The following is a 13,067-nucleotide window of genomic DNA, read 5'->3' as shown; positions in this document are numbered from 1 at the left end:
CCAGGCGTTGCCTGACCGATTAAATCACATTAGGATTGCTGCATTAAGCTGCTTTTAAGCGTCAATTGAGCGCACGAACTAGCTGAACCGGAACTTGTTCATTACCAGCATCAAAGTTGAGCTGCCAATGCGAATGCGAATGTGAATGCGTTCAATGCTCGAGCATTCTACAACTCTTTTCTCGACTGCACTCAATGCCAATCAGTCAAGGGTTAAAACCATACACAACCTCTTATCTCTCTCCCACTCTTTTCCTCTCTCTCTGTCCCTCTCTCACCCCCTTTTTCTCGCTATGTGTTGGCAACACATTCGCTGGCAACTTAAATGCCAAAAAGACCAGGCCAAAAAACTAAACGCGCAGGCCGCAGGCAACGTCCTTCTTCTTTTTTATTTCTATTTTGCTGTCCGCGTGGCGAGTGGAAATCAATAAATAAAAAAAGAAAATTGTAGAAAATAGATAGATATTGAGTGGAGAAAGAGCAAGAGAGATAGTAAGAGAGAGAGAGAGAGAGAGATAGCTGGAAGTGGTGGCTAAAGCTAAAGCTAAAGCATCCGTCAGATACACGCAGCGTGAAAACCTTTTAGTTATATTAATTTCAAGTTCGCAGCGCAAACAACACTTGCAGCGCCACCGCACAACACAACACCACAGCACCTTGACTGCCACGCCCATCACATTTTGATAGCTTTAATACGCGAAAGGCGTAAACCAAAAGTCGTAAAACTGTTATGAGTTTTGCCTCCTATTCTCTCTATCTGTATCTGTATCTGTATTTTTGTGTTCGTCACATACCCTGTATTTTGTTAAAGAGTGTATGGGTTAGCTTGTGGCACCCGAAACTATTTTGAAGCTGACCTTGAATATAACAATAACAATAAATCGCAAATTTCTAAAGTTTTTCAAAGAATATTAATACTAATAATTTATATTAAATTTTGTACACAGAAGTACCTAAGTTTAGACTGTACTATATTATATACTAAATACTTATACACACTAAAATATATTATATATTGCTATAATATACTAAATACTACTACTTATTTATATATACTATATATGGTAGTGTTATTATATACTGTATACTAAATACTGCTACATTGTAATATATACTATTTATTAGTATATAATATATACTGTTATTATATACAATATACTATATACTTCTACACACTAATATATACCATATACTGATATAATATACTAAATACTACTACCTACTAATATATACTATATACTGTTATTATATACTATACTATATGGTATACTAAAAACTGCAACATTCTTATATTTACTATTTATTAGTATAAACTATTTACTATTATTATACACAATATTGTATATACTGCTATAATAATAGTATTTAGTATATTATTATTTTATTGCATTCTAATATATACTATTTAATACAATAATATATTCTATACTACTACTAATATATAGTATATACTGATATTATATACTATATATAGTAAATTGTACTACACGCTATTAAATACTATTTACTACGAATATATACTATATAAACTATATCGCAACTTTCCGCTTAGAGTATGCTTAAAGTCAAGTCAAAGTTACTCGCACTGTGCACTTTATTCTTTTACTTCAATTTGCTCCACTTTCAAGCCTGCATAGTCTCCCACTCTAAAAGGAAATTGTGAATGGAAGGTTGCCTGTCTGATAGTTACAATCGTTGTCCGACAACAAGCAACTGCTGAGATGCAGAGAGAGAGAGAGAGAGACAGAAACCGAATGCAGACCTTGGCCCTCAAATTGATCTTGTCGCATAATTTCAACGGCAAATTGCTACAGCGATTTATCTTGTTGCCAATTAGCTGGAGATTTTCGCAGCAGAGACCCCAATAACAATTGCCGTTGGCGTTTTTAATTAGAAAATGCGCGCAGACAAAAAGCCAAAAGGCTGCCCATTCCAATTCCCCACCTTCCTCCTGCCTATTGAGTGGGCTTTTGTATGTGTGTGTGTGTGTCTGCTGCTTTAGCAAGGTGTAAAAACTAATTACATTAAAACTGCCACGAATTCAATTGCATTGAGGCTGTCTCTCTCCCCTCTCACTCGCTCTCCCTCTCCCTCTCTCACTCATGTGAGTGTGCAAGGTGTAAGCTGACGACGACAACAACAAGAAATTGCGAGAGAAAAGCGCGCATACGAAAAATGTGCAGCATACTTTTCGGCGTTGCGTTAATCAAAGCCAAATGGACGAAACGGTTGAGTTGATATGGACGAAACGGGTGAAACGGACGAAACGGTTGAATGGCGTATTGCCTGCTGCCAATTATTGCTTGCACATGAAGCAAGGCAGCCGCATACTCGTACATATGAAATACTCGAATACCCTAAATAAGGATCATACAAAGGTAACATAAATAGTCTCTCAATGTTTAATAATATTTAATATTTATTAAGTGTACAACTTAATAAGTACTTTAACAACACAGGAATAGTAAATGAATAAAGGGTAACGTTTAAAATAATACAAAACATAGCGAGTAGTAAGTAACGAGTAACAAAGAGAGTGCAACTAGTAAAAAGGAAAATGTAACGAGTAGACATTATAAAGTAACTAGTATCCATTAAAAAGAAACGAGTAGGGCTGTAATGCATGTAATAATGTAATAAAGAGTAACAAAGAGAATGCAACGAGTAATAAGGCAAATGTAACGAGTAGTCATTAAAAAGTAGCGAGTAGGGCTGCAATCCAGTTAAGCATAGAGAAGTTAGTATGGAATATAGGGAATAATACGTAGAATGCAACGAATAAAAAACAAAATGTAACGAGTAGTCATTATAAAGTATCGAGTAGCCATTAAAACGTAATGAGTAGGGCTGTACTGCAGTTAAGCTGCGAGCAGTTAGTGCTAAGTAGCGAGTAGTAAGAAGAAAATAATGAGTAACAAAGAGAATGCAACGATTAGCAAGCAAAATGTAACGAGTAGACATTTTAAAGTATCGATTAACCCAGAAAAATTAAATAATAATATTTCAATCATTCTTAGTCACATAAAAAATGATTCAAATATTAAAAAAAAAAAACAAAAATTAAACTACAAAAATACTAACGATTAAAAATAAAACATACAAATATGTAACGATACAAATATGTATGGTAAGCAGAAATAAATATAGTCTCGCAGTCATGTTAAATCTGACTTCATATTAATAACAATAACATGCTTACAAATCTAAATCACAAACCCAGCCAAAATCATCAACGAAGCAGAGCATTGAAAAGTCAATTGCTAGTGTTAAATTTTGTATATGGATTTGTTGTGTGTGTGTGTTTGTTGCTGTGTTCGCATTGTCGTTTTGCTTTTGCGACTGACTTTGCTTTCAATTGTAATGTCAAGTGATTGGTTTCGGGTTTTCAGGTTTGATTTTCAGTGGCAAGGTGTCTGCTGGGGTCTGGGGTTGAGTGCGATTTGCGTTGTGACTTTGATTGAATTGCGTGGGCATTTAATAATGCAACGAGCAGAGAGCAACGAGACGCCGCCACTCAAATTTAGCCGAGACATTTGAATTGAATTAGCAAGGTTTTTCTCTTGATTGCTTTTCCTGTTCTTTTTTTCACTCCACTCAATTTATGGCTTTTATTTAATTATTACCGCGTAACAACAACAACAACGAGTAGCGAGTAATTGAAAGTAAAACTCTGTTCAACATGCTTCCCATTTCAGCAGTTGTTAAAGTGTGTGTTTTGGAATATTAATTGAGACGAAACAAGTACCGATTAACAAGGGATGAGTAAAAACTAGGACAATATAATTACTAACAAATTATTTATAACAATTCCAGCAATAGCAGCGAGTTGTTAGTATGAAGTAGCTACTACTCGCTAGAAAGTAACGAGTAACAAAGAAAATGCAACGAGTATCGAATAAGGAAAATGTAACGAGGGTCTATTGTAAAGAATCAAGTAACCATTAAAAAGTAACGAGTAGCGCTGTGCTACAGTTAATCAGCGGCTATTTAGCACGAAATAGCGAGTAGTATATAGAAAGTAGCGAGTAACCAAATGTAGCAATTATCGCATATAATATAAAGTAAGGAGCAGCAAATAAAATTAGCGCTTAAAAAGTACTAAGTAACGAGTAGGGAGTGGCGAAAAAATAAGCGAGCAGCAAGTAAAACTAGCGTTTAAAAAGAAACAAATAAAGACTCAAAAGTAGCGTGTAACCAGAAGCGAGTATCTAGTAGGGAGTAAGAAGCAGCGAGTAAAGAGTATCTTGGAGCTCATCAGCATAATATGCGTTGCCTAAATCAGTTGACACATTTTCGCCTGCGGCTTTATTTATGCGTGTACGAATCACAGTTTGGAATTGAAATTAAGGAGCTGTGTGAGCTGTGAAATGAATGTCAAGACAAGAGACAAAAGACATCAGACGACAAAAACAATGGAAATGTGAAAAATCTTGCGAATTTTCGTATCGTTTCATTCTGTTTTTGTTCTCTGTCATTTGTATGCAAATGAAGTGAAAATCTAATTATGGAAAATATGCGCGAAATCTAATGACAAACAAACAATAAGCGAGGCGAGAGCGTATCACACACACACACACACACACACACAGACACACAATCAAGCCGAGTAGCGTGTGAGTGATTACATTATGTACACACACACACACACAAACAAATAAATACAACAACGAGTGAGAGGGAGAAAGAGAAAGATGGAGGCGAAGACGACAATTTGTAATGCGCCAATAAGAATTTATATCAAAGCTTTTCGCAAGGCGCGCACACAGCACACGACATCAACGAGCGCCAAACGAGCAGGACATCACATAACGACAACGACAACGCCAAGGACTTGGACACGGACACGGCTAAAGGGGAAGGACGACACAAAGGGAAGACGCTGTTGTCGTTGTTGTTGTTGTTGTTGTTATTTTGCGAGCGCTTCGCCCAACAACTGATAAGCAGCAGCGAGCAGCAGCAACTTCGCGACTCAACGCTGATTGCCAGCGGCATAAAACAGCACAAAGCAGCAGCAGCAGCAGCTGAAGATGAAGCTGAAGCTGAACGTTGTGGCTCAGAGTGAAGCTCCGCTAACTGAAGCTGAAGCTGAAGCTGAGGCAGAACACGTGCTCGGCTTGGTTTGTCCATCATCGTCGAGCGCTGTAATTCGCTGAAAATTACCGAATGCTGTCGCGCAGGCGTCGGCAGCGACGCGACGTCGTCGTCGTCGTTGTCTCGTTGCTCGGCAGCGTCGTCGTTCGCCAAGTAGAAGAGTGCACTCTCTGGTATAAGAGTGAGCCAGCCGGCTAAAATACTGAGTATAGTGCTCACCAAGAGCGAGAACACTTTTCATGGGAACAGTTTAGTTGGCATACATTTTGAGAATAATATGAATGACATGGTAAAAATCTGTGCAGTGCTTACTACCTACACTTTTAAAATTTGAAAATATTATTATAAACTCAGACAAAGAATTAGAATTCTTTAAAAGTCGTGTTGTTTCAGCAAATAAAATACTATAAATCGCAAAAAACAAATATGTACATACATATATTCTCCTCTCCGAAGTGGAAATTAGCAAAATAGCCCCAAAAGTATGCAACTAAAATTTCCATCACGAAGTCAGCAGCTCAATTGCAAGACAATTAAATTTATGAACTCATTTAAAGTAACACAATACGACAAAAATGATTTATACATTTGTATAAAATTTACTATAACTTTATATATTCCTATATTCGTTCAACTTGTCATTAAATAAATATAAAATACTGTATCAATAGCACAAGCTCCTTCCTTCAAAAGAGGAATTTTGCTAAATAGCCCCAAAAGTATGCAACAGAAATTTCGATCACGCAGCTCAGCTGCTCACCAACATGCCAACAGAGGGAATTTACGAAATATCCCCAAGAAAATTCCCAAAAGAACTTTTGCTACTTATACCCGCAAGCATCGCCGTCGCTTCACTTCGGCAGCGAAGCTGTTCGGCTTTCGCTGTCGCGTCGTGTTTTGTTCGTCGCTCGCGACACGAACGATGCCGACGGCAATTGCCGACGTCGATGCTTTCGCTGTTGTCGTTGTTGTTGTTCTTAGTTCTGCTGCTGCTGCTGCGGCTGAGTTGCATATCCTTTGGCGCTGATAGCAGCAGCAGCAGAAGCAGCAGCAGCAATGACAAAAATTCGGTTTTCAGTTTTCAGTTTCAATTCGGATTGTGATGCAAACGGACGCGCGTGTTCGTAACGCGCACGTTGAATGCCAAAACCAAACAGTTCAAAACTGCTGAAGGGAAATATTTTGGAAGAACGCGTAAATCGCGCGCTCGTGTTGTGAACAACGAAGAAGAGAAGAAGAGTCGAGAGAAGAAAACTTGCAAATCAAAATTGTGAAACACAATTACAAAATGCGAAATGAATGAGAATAATTGCGACGATTAAAGAAGTGCGACGAACAACTCGATTTCTTTTTTTTTTGTTTTTTTTTTTTAGTTTTTGTTTATGTTGCGAAAGAAAAAAAAAGAATTTGAAATTCGAAAAACGAAAAACGAAAAAGCAGCGAGTAGCGAGCAGCGAGCGGCGAAAAGCGGAAATGAATGATGTCAGTTGTGTGCACATCGAAGAAAGCAACGGAAATTAAAATTTGCATGTGCAGCAGGGCAGAGAATCGGAATCAGAATCCGAATCAGAGAATCGAAGACCTGAGAAGAAGACCTGTGTGTGTTGGTGTTTGTTTGTTGGCCATGTGGCATGTGGCATGTGGCAATAATGCGGCCAATACTAGATGAGAGTTGAGAGGCTGCAGCTCTGACTGCTGTCCCCAAATCTCAGTGACAGACGCCACTCAAAAACGCAATTCGAACTCTGTTTTCTAAATAAACTTGACTTGAGTGCGAGAGGAAACGAATGAGAGATCTGTTGTTGCATTAACTGACAAAGCAGCAAAAACTACAACTATAACAAAAAAAAAGGAAAGGAAAGGAAAAAAGAAAGAAAGATAGCAAAAACCCCAACGACATTGACAACATCATCATCAAGTGAAGTTGCTTCTGCTTCTGCATTTGCTGCTGCTGCCTCATCAAGCAAAGAGCTAAACGAGTTTTGAGGGGAGCGAGCGGACAGCAATCTCCTTCCTCTTTCCCCCTTTGCCTTCGCCCTATCCCTTGTGTGTGTGTGTGTGGCAAGTGCAACAGTCATGGCGCTGCAAGGACACAACACGTTCTCCTTTTGCTGCTCCACAGCTGGATTTATCGCTTGCTCAGCAATCGTTCTGCTTTGCAGTTCCGGTAAGTGAAATATGCTCTCCAAACGACTCCAAATAAAGAAAACACTGCAGAAAAGAATTGACCAAACCAGAAATACTCAACAGCAATGATCGACTAACAGTTGCCCTGTATCGAGGACAAAATATTGTCTCAAAAATGGCACCAAATTGAAATATTCAAGTTTCAAAAATTTACAATGTTAGAAATACAAACATTCTCTACAAATAAATCTACAAATGTTGCAAACAGTTTTACGAGCGTGCTCGACAGGCGGTTATCCTTTTTGTGGCATGCTCGACTAAAAGTTACCCTGCGTCAACGATTTTAAGAGACAATTCAAAGCTGCCCATGTTAGAAATGGAAACTTTGTCTTCACATAAAACTACAGCAAATGCAGAAAGTTTTGCGAGGGTACTCGACTGGTAGATACCCTGTACCAAAATAGAAAAAATGTTGCAATAGTTGTAAAGCAGAACTTATACAAAATGTTTATAAATAAAATGTTAAAGTGTGCTCTATTCCAAATCAAAGTGAATAATGCTAGTTAAAAGTTTTAGTGGCGTGCTCGACTAGCAGTTACCCTGTAAACAGTTTAGAGAGAAATGGCAAAACAAAAATCTCATTAAGCCGAAACATTGTCTTCAAATAAAACTGCAGCAGTTGCGAAAAAGTTTTGTGAACGTACTCGACTAACAGTTACCCTGTATAAAAAAAAAAAAAAGCGTCGCAATAGTTGTAAATAATTCGTGTTCTACTCCAAATCACAGTGAAAAATGTTAGTTAATAGTTATAGTAAAATGCTCGACTTGCAATTACCCTCTGAAAAGTGAAAAAGTACTTGCATAGGGAATGAGACACATTTTGTTGTTCCTAATTTTATACTAAACATACATATACTGAATAGGGAATGTGACACATTTTGCTGCGCTCAATTTTATACTAAACATATACTGAATACATAATGTCAAGTATGTTCTAACATATACTAAATGTGTATTGACGAGTATGTTTTATCTGTTGTGATATTTGAAATATATACTGAATGTATAAAATCGAGTTCGTTCTATCTGGTTCAAAAATATACTGAATATATACTGTCAAGTGTGTGCAAACATATACTGAATATATATTGTCGAGTATATTCTATATGGTTGAAACATACTGTATATATACTGACGAGTATGTTCTATAAGGCTTAAACATATATTAAGTATATACTTTCAACTATGTTCTATCTGATTAAAAAATATACTGAATATATACAGACGAGTTTGTTCTAGTATATACTAAATGTGTACTGTCGAGAATGTGTTATCTGGTTTAAGAATAAACTGAATATATGTAGTATATTGTCGAGTATATTCTATATGGTTGCAACACATACTGAATAAATATTATTGTTGAGCATATACTAAATATATACCATCGAGAGTATGCTCAACTTTGGTCAATGCCACCCAATCGATGTGGAATTTCTAGGATATTTAAATAACTCGTCTGCGGCAAAAGTGAAGTCGAAACAAAGTCGAAATCGAAGTCGAGTCATAGGAGAGCGCCAAAAACTGTTTATTCATTTATTCATTCATACATTCACTCGCAAGTGAGGGACTCGCTTGGCCAGTAGTTTATTCATTGAAGCAAACAGCTCAACTTGTTATTGTGCTCGCTGCTGTGCTCGTCACTGCTTCACTCCATTTCCATTTCCATTTCACTCGCATTTGTTGACGTTGCAAGTTGCAACTGGCAACTGGCAACTTGCAACTGGCAATGAAAACGTCATCTCTCTTTCTCTCTCGTCGCTTCTCGCATGTAAAATGTTGTGTGCGAGGCACTTTTGTGCAAAGCAAAGCAGACCAAAAAGCAGCAAAGCATTCCCCAACAAAGAGCAAGGATATAACTCATACTAAGACAAGTTCTCTCTCTCTCTCTCTCTGCCCGAAAAATTGCAACTAGAGTTGAATTAATGCATTTTGTTGCACAATAACATAAATAGTATTTCTCGCTCGTCGTTGGCACTTGCAACCAAATGAAAGCAAATTGATGCGTTTTGTGTGCTAATCAAAAAGCATCTCAAGCACATTCAACTCAACTTCTCTCTTTCCCTTTTGTCAATTACAAATTTAATTCAGTCGTAGCTTAAAGCTTACACTTAATATATGATACAAGGTGTAAAGCATAAGCGAGAGATGATTTCAAATCAATTCATTTCTCAAGTGGCAAACAAAGTCTCGCTCTCTCAGCAAATAACGCAAATTTAAAAGTTGTCGACGAAAACAAATCAAATCTATTCACAAATAAAACCTATTTGAATATGTGTTTGCATTGCTTTCATTAACAACTCAATTCAAGTTGTTTTCATTACGCTTGTTAATAATATGCACCAATTTTTATACCCGCTACTCACAGGGAAGAAAAGTATAATAAATGTCTGTAAAAGGCAGAAGATGTCTCCTTCTCTGATTCCATATTTGTGTTCTTGATTTAGACAGTATGGTATAGTTTCTATTCTATGGTATAATTGTGAATATGTCAATATGCCACATATAATCTTCGGTATATTAATTTGGTATATCTTAATAATAATACCGTCACAGACATTTCTAACCCCATAAAGCATATTCTTAATGAAGACAGCATGGTATATTTTGCACAATATGGTATATGGTATATATTTAATACCGCACTGTTTTGATGTATCAATATACCAAATAAAGCTTTCAGTATATTTCAGTATATATTTTCAGAATAATACAGCACTGTTTAGCTCTCATTAACAATGAATAACGGGTATCTCAAAGTCGAGCACGCTCTATAAAGTCTTCTAACTTGTTTCAATAAAAAATGCAATACAAAATGCCTGACAACAGAAGGCATAAAATATTTGTTGTTTGAAATATATTTGAAATTAATTTTGAATTCAATAACTGCATCGAAGCTAAAAGCATAAAATATTGTTTGAGTTTGAAATACTTTTAAAATTGATATTCAATTAAATAAACTGCTTCTAAGTCCAAATTTTTCATAGATTTGCATAAACTTCCGTTAAAACATTTTCAACAAAATGTTTTTAATTGACTCACCAATTTAGCATTTGATATCAAAAAGCATTCCAAAAGATGCTGAAAAAAAAAAAAAAACAGAAAGATAAATTAAATGAATGTGAAAAAGAAAGGGTATCAATATAAATAATTATTTTTGCCAACTACTTTTGTGGCTTGTAAAGAAATTATTTGGTATTTTTTGGTGGGCTGCGGCGGCATGCCACAAAATGTGGCAGCAATGTGTTTTCTGTGTGTGTTGCAAAATATTTGCGCAAAAATGAAACAAATCATGGTATCGACTGCGTAAAAAGAAAATCAAGTAAAACAAAATCAAATATGTGCTAATAATTAAATGCAAACTTTTCAACAATTTGCCTCGAATCAATAAATAAATCCTTGCAACAACAAGGGGCAAGCAGCACCCCACAACATGATATGTGTGTGAGGCACAAAAACAAAAAAAAAACAGCATAACAAAAATGCATTTTTCATGAAGTGCATTTTTCCGAGTCTCGGCTACACTTGAAATTTACGTTCCGCATTTTTATTCACAATTTATTTGCCATCTCCCCCCCGCTCAAAGGGGGGAAAGAGAGGGGGACGGGGGGTTAATAAACGCAAACTGAAAGCCAACTTTATGCCACAGCCAGAGTCCACAACATATTTGCAGTGTGTCAAAAGCTAAAACCAAAACAAGACTTTCACAAAAACACAAACAGAACAAAACGGAACAGAACACAAATCGCAAACGTTGAAACACGAAAACAACGAATTACAAATACTCTTAAAAACATTGATAAAATGCAGCGTAAATGTTTAATTAAGAAATGAAGTGATTTATTGTAAAGAGAATGATTTTTGCGTAGAACTTTGTATTTCATAATATATATTTTCCATTTTTGATATTAGAAAGAAAGAGAACAGAAATTTCTAATAATTTCCTTTTTAAATATTAGAAAGAAAGGAAGAAAAAGCATTTCAATGTTTATGAAGCTTTAATTTAAAAAAAGAATATAAATTTATAATAAATTATTTGCAAAGAAGTAGTTAGAGTGAATATAAATATAATTGCCCATAAAGCATCAAATTTCATTTATTATTATTGAAATAATCATAAAAAGTCATTTAATGGCTATTTGTAACCGCAAACCTTATATCTAATGTTTGTATTTGATCAACTAAATATAAATAGTGAGAATATACTTTGAAAATTATAAAAATGTTTCATTTAACGTGCTATATAATTCAGTTTAACAAAATTGTTGACTTATAGTATCAACTTGAAGTTTATAGAATAACAGAAATTAATAAAAATAAAGCAGACAATTTAGTTACTCATAGTTAAGTAAAGATATTATGTTTAAATCGAATCATTTAAAAAACGAATTTTTGAAAATTCCTTAAAATTCTAAAAGAAACTCCGCATTCTTTTGCTGACAAGTTTAAATTGACATTGATAGAATAAATATCAGAAACAAATAAACAAAGCACAAATAAATAAATTTTGTTTAAATAGAGTTGTTTTATTCAAAAATATTTCTCGAACGTGTTAATTCTAAATATAAAACAGATTTTTGTAGACTGGTTTAGTCCCGATTAAAATATAAAAAAATAAAATACAACATGTGCTAAATTTGGTATATAAGCAAAACAGTTCGGTATTATTTATGTCATAAACGTACAAAAAATATACCACAATCAATGTTTGGTATATTGATTAAAACAAGTAAAAAAAAAGCTACAGTCGAGAGTGCTCTTTTAAAATATACCAAATTAATATACCTGAATAATACTAAACAAGAAAGCTGCCAAAATGAATATACCGCAAAAATACCAAAATATTCGCTACCCATTTTTAATGAAACCATATTTTACAAATATACTAACATACCACAAAAGTACTAAAACATACCAAAAGCAATATTTGGTATATATTTATATTCTAACTTTCAAAATTGAGTCTTTTTTACATTCTGTCTGTTTTTTTTTAATAAGAATGTTAAAATAGCAAAGTTGGCTAGCAAAATCGTTAAACTGTTCAGCACCGATTATTATCGCTAATTACAGGGTATTCTTAACTCTTGTTGCGGACATGCTAAAGAGCATTGCGTCAAACTGCATGCCGCAGTACAATCAACTTGTCTGGCTTTGACTATCTACCTCTCTCTCTCTACCTCTTACTGTCTCTTTCTATATGCGGGTGTGTGTGTGTGACTTGTGCTGGCTGCCTGCTGTTCTGGTTTATGATACCATTTAGCCCGAGGGTTGTTTTGACAAATTGTGCAAATTATTGTGTTAAATTTGCCCTTGAGGTGAAAAATCACTTTGACATGGATAAAATATATATTTCTTTCTCATTCTCATTCTCACTCTCTTTCTCTGTCTGTTTAGCTGATTGTGCATTTGTCTGACACACACACACACACACACTTAGTCTTAGTCGTGATACAAAAGATGCCAATAAATGTGTCAAGAGCCAAACGCCGCGGGCTTCAAATGGCAACCGAGTGACAATTGCCTCAATTGGCAATCGAGAGTCGCTTAAAGCAACGCATATACCCTATAAGCTCTAATGCGCTTAAATAGAGTATTTCCAAGCTGCAAATTAACTTTAATTTAACTTTCTTTTGCTCGAGAAAAAAAATTCACACGCAGCGCGGAAGTCGTCAATTTAGCAAGAAAGTCTTAATGCTTTGCTTTGCTTTATTATTATTGCGATTTATTCTTAATAATCGTATTATCTTTGGTCTTTTGATGTTTCAATTGTGCAATTGTTAATCTAGTTCTTTA

The 13,067-nt window shown here is 35.4% G+C and overlaps 1 protein-coding gene across 1 annotated transcript in view; it reads left to right on the top strand.

The window, feature by feature from the left end:
- The first annotated feature begins 6,954 nt into the window (after nucleotides 1-6,954).
- The window catches only part of LOC117577546 (carbonic anhydrase-related protein 10), a 28,821-nt gene continuing 22,708 nt past the window's right edge, over nucleotides 6,955-13,067 (top strand). The window contains exon 1 of the mRNA XM_034262376.2: nucleotides 6,955-7,257. Within this exon, the coding sequence (XP_034118267.1) occupies nucleotides 7,167-7,257 (91 nt within the window). The 5' untranslated portion in view covers nucleotides 6,955-7,166. The remainder of the gene's footprint in view (nucleotides 7,258-13,067) is intronic.

The sequence above is a fragment of the Drosophila albomicans genome, chromosome X (genome assembly GCF_009650485.2).
Source record: "Drosophila albomicans strain 15112-1751.03 chromosome X, ASM965048v2, whole genome shotgun sequence".
NCBI lineage: Eukaryota > Metazoa > Arthropoda > Insecta > Diptera > Drosophilidae > Drosophila > Drosophila albomicans.
The sequence above is the reverse complement of the archived record's forward strand: the minus strand, read 5'-3'. Positions and strand labels throughout refer to the sequence as shown.